This window comes from Prionailurus bengalensis, chromosome E4 (assembly GCF_016509475.1).
Source record: "Prionailurus bengalensis isolate Pbe53 chromosome E4, Fcat_Pben_1.1_paternal_pri, whole genome shotgun sequence".
Lineage (NCBI taxonomy): Eukaryota > Metazoa > Chordata > Mammalia > Carnivora > Felidae > Prionailurus > Prionailurus bengalensis.
In genome coordinates this window covers 41,323,038-41,337,454 of record NC_057360.1, presented here as the reverse complement: position 1 = coordinate 41,337,454, position 14,417 = coordinate 41,323,038, and the positions used below count along the sequence as shown (strand labels likewise).

Here is a 14,417-nt window from a genome sequence, read left to right as displayed (position 1 = left end):
CTCCCAGGACCCCGACCTTCCTATGACCACCCCCATCTACAGGTGAAAAGCCTAGCACCGACGGCTGAATCATTTGATCCCAGAACACAAGACAAAAAGACGTTAGGAAGGGGCGGGGGGTATGCCTGGCCCTGGCCATGCCAGCTCCCTTGGTCAAGGGGTCCACACACACATACACACACCAGGTCACCCACTTACCCTTGTGTTATTCCGCTCTGCTTTCAGCTCTGATATCTCTTCCTCCCTTTCTAGAAGTTGCTCCCGACACATGCTCAGCTCCCGGGTTAAGGTGGCAAATTCCTGAAAACCCCCAAGGCCTCTGAGTGCTTGGGGATTTGCCCCCTAACCGGTGTCCTGCACACCCACATCAATGGTGGGATCATCTCACCCGTCCCTTACTTCCAGCACCTGCCCCCAGAAAAGTCCCCATCCATCTGTATCGCGGGGCTGTAAACCGCAGCCAGCATGTGCATCCCTAGAGGGGTCCACATCTCTGCGCCCTCCATGCATTCCAAGTATGTGTGAGGGTACCAGGGACCGAGGTGGAAACAAGAGTGAGAAAGTCACCGAATCTGCTTTGCAGCCCCCTGCCCCTCCAGCCAACAGTATAACCTGATTATATCCTTCCTATTTTGTATTTCTATTTCCCCAACAACCCGATGACATCATCCTTTAGAAACAGACGGAGGGGAGTCTCCCCTTATGGTAAGGTCCCAAGATATTAGTCAAGGAAGAGAGGGGGCTTTGAAGAGAGTACCCCGGGGAGCTCCCTCCCGCCCGCTCCCCAGGGCTTTGGAAGCTGCAGGTGGCTGGTGAAATAAGGATCCATGGACAGGGGAGCAAGACAGCCTGCAGACCTGCCCAGTCCGCCACTTGGCTTTAGCACACATCCTAGGGATCCCCACTCACTTACTCCAGGGCTGCATCCCGGGGCTTGATGGCAGGGCACTTGCACTGGCCTTACTGGGTAACCATGCTCAAAGTATCCCTTTGAGGGGCCCTGTTCCCACGCTGTCAGACCCACACACCGTGAGACACCTTTTCAACCCACCCATCTGGGTCAGGACAAGCACACAGGGGTGAGAAGCTGGCCTCACATTTCCAGGTCCATCATATCCTATTAAATTAGACATAGGGGTGCCTCGGTGGCTCGGTTGATTAAGCATCCGATTCTTGGCTTAGGCTCAGGTCATGATCTTCTGGTTCTTGAGTTCGAGCCCCGCATCAGGCTCCACTCTGATAGCACGGAGCCTGCTCGGGATTCTTTCTCTCTCCCTCTCTCTCTGCCCCTCCCTTGCTCATGCTCTCTCTCTCAAAAAATAAATAAATAAATACTAATAAAAACTAAAGTAGACATCACCTTATTCCAGAAAAGTTTTCAGAGAGGTGGTGCAAATTCTGTGGCTGCCCAGCGTCTGGGAGTGACTGAACGATAGCTGCAGCCCTGTCCTAACCTAAAGCTTCCTTCACACACCAAGGACTCATGACGGAAGGAAAAATTCCAAAGCAGTCCCCACTGATCACTTCAGATCAGGCAACAGGGGATAAGAAGGGCTGTGGGAAGGGCACAGAGACCCAGGGATGCCAGAGCTTGAGAAGTCTCAGACTTCTAACCCTGTTCCTGGATTAGGGCCCTTCTGTTAAGGCCATGGCCAAAGGTGGAAAGCCAGGCCTGGTGCCAGTGCTGGTCCACTCCTTAGTTTACACACACACACACACACACACACACACACACTTGTACCCAGAGGCAGGACTCGGCACGCCCCCAGCCCCCATGCCCTGACACCACCACCAGGGCTCTCTCCTCTCCCTTCCTGGGCTCCCCACCCCAGAACACCTGCCTCCTCCCCAACTCTAGCCCATCTGACACACTGCTGCCAGGATAATCTCCCAAAGCACGGCATTGTCTACAACGCTGAACATAAACTTCTTACCCTGGTTTTCAAGTTTCTTTCTCATGGTTTCTTTTCATATTACCCTAAGATCTGGTCAACCTGGGTCTCCTGCTACATCCAATCACCAGCAAACCATCCTAATTCCACACCTTTGCTCAATGGGCTCCCTCCCCATGGGAAGCCCGACCCTCTGTCACCACCTGATGAAATCACATGTAGCTTTCAAAGCCCGTCTCAATGGATATACCTTCTTGCAACCCTCCAGACTCCCCCGTGGAAGATTCTCTCCCTCCTCTGAAAACTGTCTGGAACGGTGGTTAAGAGCACCATCTTAGAAGCCCATGGTTTAACCACAAATACTGTGGGCACCTACCGTGTACCAGGTCCCTGGGTACATACACAAGAGACACATAATCCCTGCCCTCCTGAAGTTCCCAGTGTGCGGCTGGAATCAGATCTCAGCTCTGCCCCATTAGCTGTGTGACCCTGGACAAGTCATCTAGCCTGTTTGAACCTCCATCTCTATCTGTAAGACACAAGTAGAGGCCACCCTCATGTGTTGCTACAATGACCAAATGAGCCAACGCATGGAAAGCACTTAGCACAAGTCCACCAAAGGCGGCTACTTTTACCACCGTCTCAACAACCCTTTGGAGCCCCTCTTCTCTTCCCCTGCTTGGTCTTCCGGTCATTTGGGTTTTTTAATCCATCTCCTTTATAGCCTGTGGGCTCCAGGGCCAGGGACTGGCTCCTTCATTCTAGGGCTTGTTTGGGGCCTCATGCACAGTCAGCGAGGACCTCTCATGCCATTTCTTCACCAGGGCTCCATATCCCTCTTGATGAAGCATCACAAGACTCTGCCCCCCACCACTTCTGAGCTCCCAGTAGATTTCTGCAGCCCTCCTGGGTTCACCTCAGTTCTCCTCCCCACATGTGGGGAAAGAGCCTGGGGCTGAGTCGGGAGCCGTGTGGCTCCTCAGAGCTTCCTCCCCGGTCCCAGCAGCACCCTCACAGGCTGCGCAACTGACTAACCTCCTCGAGCTTCACCTCCATCGTTTGTAAAACAGAGACGATGGCGGTAACAGTACCAGCTTCATAGATATGAGCATTTAGTGGGGCAAACCGCACACACAGTGCTTAGTACACGGAAAACAGAAATGATGACCATCGTTGCTAGTGGTAGTGGTGTTGAATTAGGAGCATGAGACAGGTGTCAAGACCCCTGGCGTGTAGGTTCAGCTCTGCCTAGAATTTTCTATGTGATACCCGTTGTTTTTTCCATCTGTGCATTAAGAGGACTAGATGCTCTCTAAGGCTTCTCCATTTCCACCCTCTGTGATTCCCCACCCACCACCTCCGAGAATAGGGCACTGGTGAGGATCAGGCAAGGCGGAAGTGTCTTTCCAGTCTAGGGTGCCACCTGGTGGCCGCATGGGCTCACTGCAGTTGGCAGCTATGGCTGGGTTTTTCTCCCGCATCAAATTCCATCCATTTCTCCAGGTGAAGCCAATGCCAGGCTGAGGCGCTTGGGAGTGACAGGGAAAGGATTTATGTAGGGAGATGAAGGAAAGTTAAATGCTCTGTGAATTCCATTTGTCGATACGCAAACAGATGCAGATAAGCTGAGGGCCCAGAGTGTGCAGGGCTCAGCAGGGCTCAGCAGGGCCGGGTGGGGGGGTGGAGAGGGGGGCAGAATGTGGGGAGGTGCAGACAATCAGGCCTTACCTGGGGGAGGGCGGAGTTAAGGTGGCGCTGGAGCTGGTCCCGCTCATGCAGGGCATCTTGGAGCCGGCTCTGCGTGGCTGCCAAGGTCTCCTGACTCTCCCGAAGGGACTCCAGCAACTTCTCCCGCTCATCCAGCATGTTCACCATCAGCTGCTCAAAGTTGGCGTCAGCATCGGCGCCATGGGGGGGCCCCAGGGGGTCCCCCTCGTTGATTGTGGGCATCACCTCACACATGGTGGGGGTGGACAGGGCCTTCTCAGCGTCGGGGGACAGGGGAGGGGTTCACAGGGTTGGCACCTCCAGGGGGACCCGGTGCATGGGTCTCAGAGCAGGCAGCGCCAGGTGAGTGGGCAGGTGGGCAGGGGCTTCTCCCATGGCATCAGTCGCTCTTGCTCTGAAAGGGGCCTGGTGCCCGGAGTGCCCCTGTGGAATGGAGCCAGAGGGCCTGGCTTAACCTCTCAGGGCTGGGGCTGGGTGCCCTATGTCCCCAGACAAGCGGGCAGCAGCCGAGTGTGGCCATGACAGGCAGGGAGAGCAGGGCTGGAAGAGGGCCCTTCCTTAGGCTGAGTGCTGGAGCCTGGCAGAGTCCCAGCTGGGTCTAGCGACGCCCATCGTTTCTGGAGGGCAGTGGTCTGTGGGAGAAGAGGCTGTGGTGAGGACCAGCTGAGGAAAGAAGGGCATCCAGGGGAGGGGATGGCGGCGGGGTTGGGGGGTGGGGGGGAAACAGGACCTGGACCAGAACGTGGGGGAGGAGAAGGAGATGTCAGCGCACGCCCCTCCTCCAGGCTTACTCACTCCCTTGGATGGCGCCTTCCTTAGTTCTCCCAAGGAACGCACATGCCCGCTGCCGTAGCCTCTGCCTCCAGCTCTCCCCACCCCCCAGCTGTCAGAAGTGCAGCCGCAGTGGAGTGGTTCCCCACCCACGTGGCTCACTGGCCAAATATAGAAATGATTCAGTCAGTGGCAGGGGAGCAGCCAGCAGACTGCCCAGAGTCCTCCTGAGACCCAGGGGTGGGAAAGTGAAAGGGGGGTAAATAGGGTCTCTGCCCCCACCATAGCCTTCCCCCCTGCACTCAGGCCGAGGTAAGCACAGAAGGGGTTAAAGGGCTCTAAGCGGGTGTGAACCCACACAGGGTGCACTATTAGGGTCACAGGAGACAAGGCCAGGGTACCTCCTACCCTGACCACTGACCCAGTACGGTTCCCTGGAAAGGCACGGGCTGGGCACTGGGTGGCAGAGAGCCCTGACCTGCTCCATGCCCATCATTTGGAAAAGAGGCTCCAGGGGCGCCTGAGTGGCTCAGTCGGTTGAGCGGCCGACTTCAGCTCAGGTCATGATCTCGCGGTCCGTGAGTTCGAGCCCCGCGTCGGGCTCTGTGCTGACAGCTCAGAGCCTGGAGCCTGTTTCAGATTCTGTGTCTCCCTCTCTCTGACCCTCCCCCGTTCATGCTCTGTCTCTCTCTGTCTCAAAAATAAATAAACGTTACCCAAAAAAATTAAAAAAAAAAAAAAAAAAGGAAAAGAGGCTCCAGCTCAAGTCGCCCCTCCTCCTGAAACCTGGCAGAGAGCAGGCTTCCGTTCTGAAGTCGTGGCCCGCGACTTCCGTGTCGGAGCAGGAACTGAATGATGCAAAGGAACCCACGGTCAGGTGGGGGTAAAGGGTGTCAGTCTCCCGAGGCGTGCGGGCCCCTGCGCGTGGCCGGGAGTCTTCTCCCACCGTGTAAAGGCCCATCGCGGCCACTGCCAGCAGGCTGGTTTCCCTTCTGGGGAACGTGTGCCCAGCCTAGCCTTGAGAACACCCTGAGCCCGGCGCGAGGAAGCCCGGTGGTCAGAGCAAAGAATGGTGTACCAAGGAAGGCAGCGTGCAGCTGGGGATTCCTCTGCCTGCCATTGCCTTCCAACCCCCCTGCCCACTGCCAGGAGGCCACTACTTTAATCCGTTTCAGAAGAGCTCTTGCTGCATGAGAAACAGGATGTGAGGCAGTCAGCACGGCAATGGGCACACACAGGAGATGCTCTCTAAATGATGCTTTCCTTCCTTTCCCTCCTCTTACCATCTGGGGGACACAGGGACTGCGTCTTGTCCACCCCCCGCCCCCGGTGGCAGACTGGGCAACAGGCAGACTGGGACGATCAGGGGAAAGACAGGAGGTATGAGGACCCGATGCGAGGAAAGAAGTTGGACGTTGGGCAGCCCCCAGCCTGTGGCAGGGCTGAACCCAGCAGGGAAACCAGAGAAGGACCAAGCCTCTTCTACCTGAACCCTCCTATCATCCCCCGCTTGCCCCCCCCCCAAAGTACTCATGATCCAGGCAGAAATGGGAGCAGCAAGAGGGAGGCTGGGGAGGAATGTGGGCCTAGATCAGACACAAGCTAGAGCACCAGCTTGAGAACTCCTGAGCTCACCCCCACAGTCCTTCCCAGGGGGGGCCCAGGAGTTCAGGCAGGCATGTGGGTACACCCACATACACACACGCGTGCACGCACACATGCATACAAGCAGACGCGGAACCATGGGGACCTGGAACATACACGTGTGGCCACACACATGCTCCCAGACCCAAACTGGACACAGACTCTGATCCAGGGGATCCTTTCCCCAAGCTGGGAGCCACCGTGGAGGGCTGGGTCCCTAGCAGCTACAGAGGTCAAAAGTAGCACCCCGGTCTGCACCCTCCCAGCCCAACGTCCCTGCCCCACAGAGCAGATGGGAGTAGACAGGAGGGGCTGCTACCCCAGTCTTGCCAGAAGTGCCAACTCACTAATGCCAATAATAGCGATTCCTCCAATTCTCCCTCCCACTGTGCCCACGACCCTCACCCCGAATGCTCTAATCTGTGAGGCTGAAAGACCACAACCTCTCCAAACTCACCAGCTGCCAGGCCCTCGTCCCCTCCCACTCCCCCATCCCACTCCAAGAAGAAATGAGAGAGAAGTGAGGGTCCGGGTGGGGAAGAGCCTCCTTGTGACAGAACCTGTCCTCGGAAGAAGAGTGTAGTGCACTCAGGAGCTCAGGGTCCTGGGAACAGCCTCAGTCCAACAGATCCCCAGGCACCCTGCAGTGTAGTAAGACAGGAAGGAGCCCAGAGCCGGGACTCTGGACACCTCGGGTGCAGTTCTGCCACAGACCAGCCGGATGACCTTGGGCTTGTCGCCACCTACTGAGAGCTCTGCTGTAAGATGGAACCCACGACCCTTGCTCTGCCCACCTTCGAGGGATGAGATCACAGATAACACAGAGCTGGGAAAAGCAGAAAGCACCCCATGATTGCAGGGGCGTGTGAATTACCTTAGTAGAGGGCAAAGGCAGGCCTGTGGGAGGGCTTGTCCTAGCTCCTACGGAAAAGGGGCTGGGAGGTTCTCAGGAAGGAAGAACAGACCTCAGGCTGCCCGCCGGGATGTGCTGGCTATTTGGTCCAGCTTGGCCTCCCCCAGTCCTCCTGGTCTTTCTGGCAACTGAGAAGCTGGCTGCCCCCAGCCTTTCCCAGCCTCCCTCCCAACCAGGTGCCAGGTAACCACTCCACTTCCGCTAGTGAAATGGCATCACGTAGAGCAGGTTGAGGATGAGCCCAGAGGGCGATGCCAGGCAGATGCCCCGAGATGGCTGGCCAGGACCCCCCTACCCTGCCCCCACTTGTGCAGCACGGTGAACAATAGCCAGGAGCTCTAGGGCAACCGGGTCGGGACACCTGGCTCCTTCTGGCTCCAGGGCCGGCTTTAAATAGCGCAATTATCATCTCAGCCTAACAGAAGCCTTTTCAACTCCTGCACAATTTCTAAGTAACACTCACAGGTCCTGATTCAGAGGCGACAGCTACCAGCCCCCAAAGTGAGCATTTGAGGGGCTTTGCCAGTGAGGAGTACGGGCAGGCTGTGACACCGAGGAAGAGGGCTCCAGAGAGAGCAGGCAGTGTGAGTGCAAGTGTGTGAGTGTGTATGGAGGGGTCGGACCCACACCAGGTGTCTGGACTCATAAACACAGAAGAGGCAAATCTGAGGCCTCTCTGGCTTTCCAAGAGTCACACACACACCCCCCCCCCCCATCTCTTCCCAACAAACAGAAGGGCTGTGCACTTGACTTGGGTCTGATGCTCTGGCTGGACACACACACACACACACACACACACACACACACACACACGGGCTGGCTCCCTACTGCCCTACCAGATGGCAGGCCCCACCATGGCGAGGGAGCTCATCGAGGGCAAAGCTGGTGGCCCTGTAGAGGCCAAAGGGTTAGGGCAAAGCTGGCTGGAGCTGTGCCTAAATGTGAGTGGGCCACGAGCTTGGCCAAGAGGGGGCCTCAGGGTGAAGCCCCTCAGAGCAAGGAGGCAAAAGAGGAGGGCCGTGCTCCCTTCCTTCCCATGCTCCCACTCAACTGGAGGAAGGGGAGGGAGGTGGTCCTCTAGGAAAATAATACTGATTATGATAGCAGCTCTGACGTATTCGATACCAGGCACTGGGCTGTCGGTTAACATCTATTAACTTACTTCCATCCTCACAATTCCTCACGAGGAAGACCCAATTCTTCCAATTCTTCCCAGTGAGAACTGGGTCTCAGAGTCATGTAATGAAGTCTACGCATCTGGTAAGAGGAAGAACTAGGATTCGATCCCGGTCTGTCTGACTCCAAGGAGGAGGGGAAGGCAGTTGCGAAAGGGAAGACAGGCCATGACTCCTTTGCCATTTCTCGCCCTTGTCCAGGGACAAGGCAGCCTAGGGACATATCGCCTTGGCTTCCCCCACCCCCGTGCCCCCTGGGGAAGGCCTCTGCACAGCAGCCACCATGGTCACTTGCCCATTGGAAGTGACTCATTTCCAAGGCCTCATCCGCCACCCACCTGAAGCCCTCCCCCGACCCCAGATGCCCTAAGGACTCCAAACCGAGCTGTCAACAGTCCCCTGAGCCCCGCACCCCACACCACACTCCCGCAAGAACTACAGAAACAGCCCTCAGCTCCCCTCACCCTGCGGGGTTTTCAGATACAATCCTCTGAATGAAGTCCAGCTGCCCACCTCTCCTTCCCTCTAACCCAGAAGCTTCTCCTCCCTCCCCCCTCTCCCTGTTCAGCCCACCACCCCAAAAAGCCTCACCCTCACTCTTCCTCTCCCCCAAGAGCCCAGTGAGTCTCCTCCCCTGCTACTCCCTACCCTGGGGTCATGCTCCCAGACCCACCAGCTGGGTCAGCTGATGTCAGCTTCTAGCATCTCACCCAGCCTGCCTCAGTGGCCCCTTCCATGTCAGTCTAAGGCACTTCCGCTCACCCTTCCAAGCCCATCTCAAACACTGTTTCCTCCATGGAGCCCTTTCTGATTCTCCTACAGGTCAGACTGGCCCTTCGACGGGCCCGGCGCGGCCCTTTCTTTATACCTGTCTCTGTGACGCATCATCGCACCTGAATACTCTGGGGTGAGAACCATTTCCCACTTGTCTTTGGATGCTCCAGCCAGGGGCCTAACATACATGGAACTGAACAGATACGTGTGGCAGAGTCATTTCTGGGCAGACCATCGCTGACCAAGTTCAAAGAAGAGGAATTCCAAAAGAGTGAACACTGGCCCAAGGCCTGGGAGCAGGTTCCTTTCTCTTGCCCTCTGAAAAGTAAAGCTTCTTGAGAGCAAGACAGGCGCCCCTCCTCCCTTGCAAGACTCTGGAGCAGGCTGATGGGCCTGATTGCGGGCTCCCCCACTGACCACACATGCGACTCTGGAAAGAGACTTCATCTGTCTGAGCCTCAGTTCCTCATCTGTGAAGTGGGGAGGATAGCCAGGCCCTCCTCGGACAGCCGATATGTAGATCACCGGCGTTAATGCACCCAGAGTGCTGAGGTCATTGTCCAGCACATAGTCGGTGTTAACTCTTAGCACCCCAGGCCGCTAAAGCACCTCAAGGCAGGGCTCACTCTAAGCACAGTAAGAAAACTAAAAATCCATACCAGCCACAGGAAGCCATCCCCAGAGGAAAACCCTTAGAAAAGCTCTCCTGACAGTTTCTCACTGCTGGCTGGCTACACGTCCCTTCAAAAGCATCCAGTTCTCCGGGCCCCCGAAAAGACCGGCAGTGAGACTATCTCTCTGGGCTTCCAGTTTCCAAATCTGGAAAATGAAGGCCAGAACACAATACACTCTACTGATCTTATAGGTTGTCATGAGGGTCCAAGGAGATAAGAGACAGAAACTGTTACGAGGAATAAAAAACCCTACCCAAGTGTCAGTTAGCACCCACTGCCAGACCCAGGCACCCTCCTTCCTAATGCTGGGTGCACTCAGATAGACGCAGGGAGCGATGTCTCTATCCGGCAGGTTCCCCAAGCCTGTATCTGTGAAGCCCATCTCCCCAGCGGCTCCCCAGCAGCCAGGTATGGGCCACCTTCTTCCCAAGACATGGCCTATCGCTTAGGTGAACATACAACTTACCATCCAAACCAGGACCTTCTTTTTTTTTTTTTATTTTTATTTTTTAACATTTATTTATTTTTGAGAGAGAGAGAGGCAGAGAGACAGAGAATGAGTGAGAGGAGGGGCAGAGAGAGAAGGAGACAGAATCCGAAGCGGGCTCCAGGCTCTGAGCTGTCAGCACAGAGCCCAACGTGGGGCTCGAACCCATGAACTGCAATATCATGACCTGAGCTGAAGTCGGATGCTTAACCGACTGAGCCACCCAGGCGCCCCAAACCAGGACTTTCTTGAGAATGGATGGAGGCGCTGCTAACAATCACACCAGGACATGGGTGTGAACCAGGCTACCCTGGACATACCTGGCTACATGGTCACCCTCACTGTCACCACCCCAGGAAGACTAACGTCAAAGGCTAGTGGGGAAAGAAAGACTGTGAGTCTCCCCTTCTAAATACTTCCTCTTCTAAAATACCCAAAAGTATAGCCATCACAACTACCTCTTTAAATGAAGACAGGATTTAGAGACTATGAGAGAGTACCTTTAGGGGCAGCCCAGGAGGAAAAAGGGCACAGAGGTGGGGCACCCGAGTGGCTGTCAGTTAAGCGTCCAACCTCAGTTCAGGTCATGATCTGGCGGTTTGTGAGTTCAAGCCCCACATTGGGCTCTGTGCTGACAGCTCAGAGCCTGGAGCCTGCTTCGGATTCTGTCTCCTTCTCTCTCTGCCCCTCCCCACTTGTGCTCTGTCTCTCTGTCTCTCAAAAATAAAATAAATGTAAAAAAAAAATGTAAATGTAAAAAAAAAATGTTTCTAAAAGCGTGAGCAGGGAAGGGGCAGAGAGAGGGAGAAAAAGAATCCCAAGCAGGCTCTTCGCTGTTAGAGCAAAAGCCCCACATAGGGCTCGATCTCGTGAACCCTGAGATCATGACCTGAGCTGAAATCAAGAGTGAGGTCTGATGGAGCCACTCAGGCGCCCCCGAGCTCCCTTTTCTTAATTTAATCTCGTCAGCTCCAAATCTGTCACTGTGGCCGACCACCTGATTAAGGTTTCGTGTGCATAAGAGGGTTCCAAGTCTAAAAAGAGGTTAGAAAAACCCTGGGCTAAGCACTGTCTACAGGAGACCCCTGCCAAAATAAACACATGTTCCCTCAGAGAGTCAGCACGTCAATGGCACACAGCAGTAAAGCTGAGAAGGCTACCCAGGTGGCACTGGGGGCCCACCAACTCTTTCCCACATTCTGAATGTCTCACAGATCATATGCTTGCATAAAGCAAAACGTAAGGCTGGGCCACTGCACACAGCACATACGTGGCTTTGGCTGAACTTCCATCATCAGGTTCGGTAACCCGGGCCAAGTTCTGCTAAGCAGAGCCAGTGTTTAACACTCACAGATGTCCTTAAATAAGGTTTGCAGAAGAAGAAACAAAGTAGCAAGTGTGGCATATCTGGGGAATAAGAGATCTCTCAGAACTAGGGTCTCTGTAGGACACATAGGGTTCTTCTGGTGTTGAAAAAAAAAAAAATACTCAGAAGCCTCTGTATTGGTAGATCAGCCCATCAGATTAGGGAGCTGTCACACCGCAGAAAACAGAACTTCCCGGGGGGGGGGGGGGGGGGGGGGGGGGGGATCAGGGACACAAGATGGAAGTGCTGTCAGGCACCAGGGCACGAAAGGCCCAGAGCGCTCAGAACAGCATCCTAAAGTGCGCGTGTGTGCGCGGGCACAAAAGGGTGTGAGAGGTTATGAGACAGAGGACGTGTATGGGGACCCGTGTATCTGTGCAATGCTGTGTAACGGTCATGAGAACGTGTGCTGTGTATGTATGGCCATGAGAGAGTGCCCACGTGTAAGAGCACGGTCGTGAGGACAGGGTCCTCTCTGAGAGCACGTGCGTGAGACAGTGCATAGGTATGTGTAATGGTGAGACAGATTGTGCGTGGTCATACGCCAAGGGCTCATGACACACATGACTATGAGTCTGATCATCACAATGTGTTGTGAGTGTGTGTATAGTCATGGGAGTGAAGGTGTGTGTGGTTATATAAGCCCGGGCATCTGGGAGTCAAGAAATCACGTGTGCTCCTAAGAGCATGCGGGCGCCACGAGAGCCTATGCATGGCTGTGTGTGTCTGATCACGAAAGCATACATCGCTGGTCATGACAGACTGTCAGTGCACGAAGGGCACGCATGGCCTTGAACCCGTGTGAGAGGGAGAAGAGGGAGGGACGGGGATGACAGTGAAAGAATGACAACTCCATTTGTTCCAGGCACTCTGCCCCAAACAAAAGCCAAACATTTTGGGGGTGCTCCACAGTTAGTCTCGTGTGAGCGGAGTTCAAGGAACTGGGTCCAGCCCACCCTTCTATACTGCCACCCATCAGAGCTGCCCTGCAGGTCTCCCAGGCCCAGGGCTCCAGGTGCATCAGAGATGGCGGTGGACACCCCCTGGATCTCCCAGAACATCGTTCGTCATAAAACAGCCCAGGCCGAGGTCCTAGCCTGGCCCCCACCCCCCAAGCCTTCCACTCTCAGCATCCTCCTCCAAGCCAAAGGAGAGTCCTCTTCTGTGGCATGTGCCAAGGACCCCTGCCATCCACTGCCCACCCTACCCTGTCCCTTACCTAGAACTGCACATTCCTACTTGGAAGGGTTCTCCGAGGTCACGTAGACCAACCTCCCACACAAGGTGGGAGTTCCTTCTACACACCCCTGACAGCTCAGTCTTCATTTGATGATCCTTCGGGAATGGGAGCTCACCGCTAAATGAGGTAGCCCTCGTTGTCCTAAGGAAACTTTTCCTTGCACCGAATGCAAACCTGTCTCCCCTCTGAAATGACAGTTATCCGTCTGAAGACAGTGGCCATGAAGTCACATCAGCCACATATTTTAGTTACGAGACTTCAACTCTATTGGCCAAGCAAAATATGCAATAAAAGCCTCTAATGCAAAGCAGCTACTTCATCTGACACTTAACCACAAAATTATACTGTACATACGCTCTTAAAAAATCACTGCACATATTATACAATTAATATACCATGAATACTATTAACATAATGTATTTGTTGATCTACAGTAACGCCACTGTTCAGCATTAGAGACCTAAACCCATACACCATGCCTCATGGGAGATCTGGGGATTTTCACTTTACCTACTGCCTATAGAATCTAATTCTCCCACTGAGATGTAAGACCACACTGTACGGGGTCCCCAGGGGCTTCTCTGCTCTAGTTAAATATTTCTAGTTGCAAGGCAGCCCTGCTTCTTTGAACCCAGGGAATCAGAAGACAGACCTCTTTGATTCAATCCAACAACTACATATTGAGCTGATTTCCATGAATCCAATACTGGATTCTAAGAGTTGTTATAGAGTCAAAAGGCGTGTGAGATATGCCGTCAACCCTCCAGAAGTTCACAGTCTACTTGAGAGGACACAGATAGAGTGGTTCCCCCCTGCCCCTTCGTCGATCCACAGTCTCATTTTCTGGGATCTCAGCTACCTGTGGTCAACCACAGAGGATCCTCCTTCTGATGTATCATCAGAAGGTCAACAGCAGCCTAAGGCGGCATCACAGTGCCTACGTCATTCATCTCGCTTCATCTCATCTTGTGGCCCTTTGTCATTTCACGTCGTCACAAGAACAAAGGCGAGTTCAGTAAGATGTTTAGGGAGAGAGACCACATTCACACGTAACTTTCATTACAGTCTGTTGTTACAATTGTTCTATTTTGTTATCAGTTATTGTTGCCGATCTCTCACTGTGCCTAACTTATAAACTATCATAGGTGTGTAGCATAAGAAAAAAAATACACCATACCTAGGATTTGGTACTATCCACGGTTTCAGGCATCCACGGAGGGTGCTGGAATGCCGCGGGTCCCCCTGCAACAAGGGGGACTACCGTATACAAGAAATGGCTCGAAAGCAACAGAGGGTAGCACATCACCAAACAACCCGTCTCTGACACAGCCTTGGGGTCAGCCCCGAGCACCACTTGGGAGTATGTCCAATTGAATTAACCAGTGGCAGTTTCTCCTCCAGCTCTCTCAGAATGAAGCAGCCCTAGCCAAGCCCTCTCAGCCCAACAGGCAAGAAGCTGTTCCGTGCTGGAGCTGGCCTCGCCTGGCGGAACAGAAGACACCTGACGGGAGAGGGGTCTGTAGGACCCAAGGCTCTCGGAGACCAGAGCAATGCACTGGGCAGCAATGTTTCCTGTGGGATTGGAAAGCCATTGCTAAGGAGAAGAGGGCAGTCCTCAAGCCCCGCCCAGCCCTGGAGTTTCACACCATCCAAGCTCAGGGCTCCTTCTCCCACGGCTACTTCCCCCCCACCGGCCCTGCCCCGTGGCATTCTGAGTTCCCACAGGCCCCTCCCTGCACAGCAAAGACTGAGG

The 14,417-nt window shown here is 54.5% G+C and overlaps 1 protein-coding gene across 7 annotated transcripts in view; it reads right to left on the bottom strand.

Annotated features, from left to right (window-relative positions):
- The window catches only part of PPFIA4 (PTPRF interacting protein alpha 4), a 51,500-nt gene that overhangs the window by 34,662 nt on the left and 2,421 nt on the right, over window positions 1-14,417 (bottom strand). For all 7 annotated transcript variants that reach the window (XM_043569104.1, XM_043569105.1, XM_043569107.1 and 4 more), the window contains exons 2-3: window positions 3,621-4,252; window positions 199-300 (exon numbers count right to left, since the gene is read on the bottom strand). In XM_043569104.1, the coding sequence (XP_043425039.1) occupies window positions 199-300; window positions 3,621-3,854 (336 nt within the window). In that variant the 5' untranslated portion in view covers window positions 3,855-4,252. The remainder of the gene's footprint in view (window positions 1-198; window positions 301-3,620; window positions 4,253-14,417) is intronic.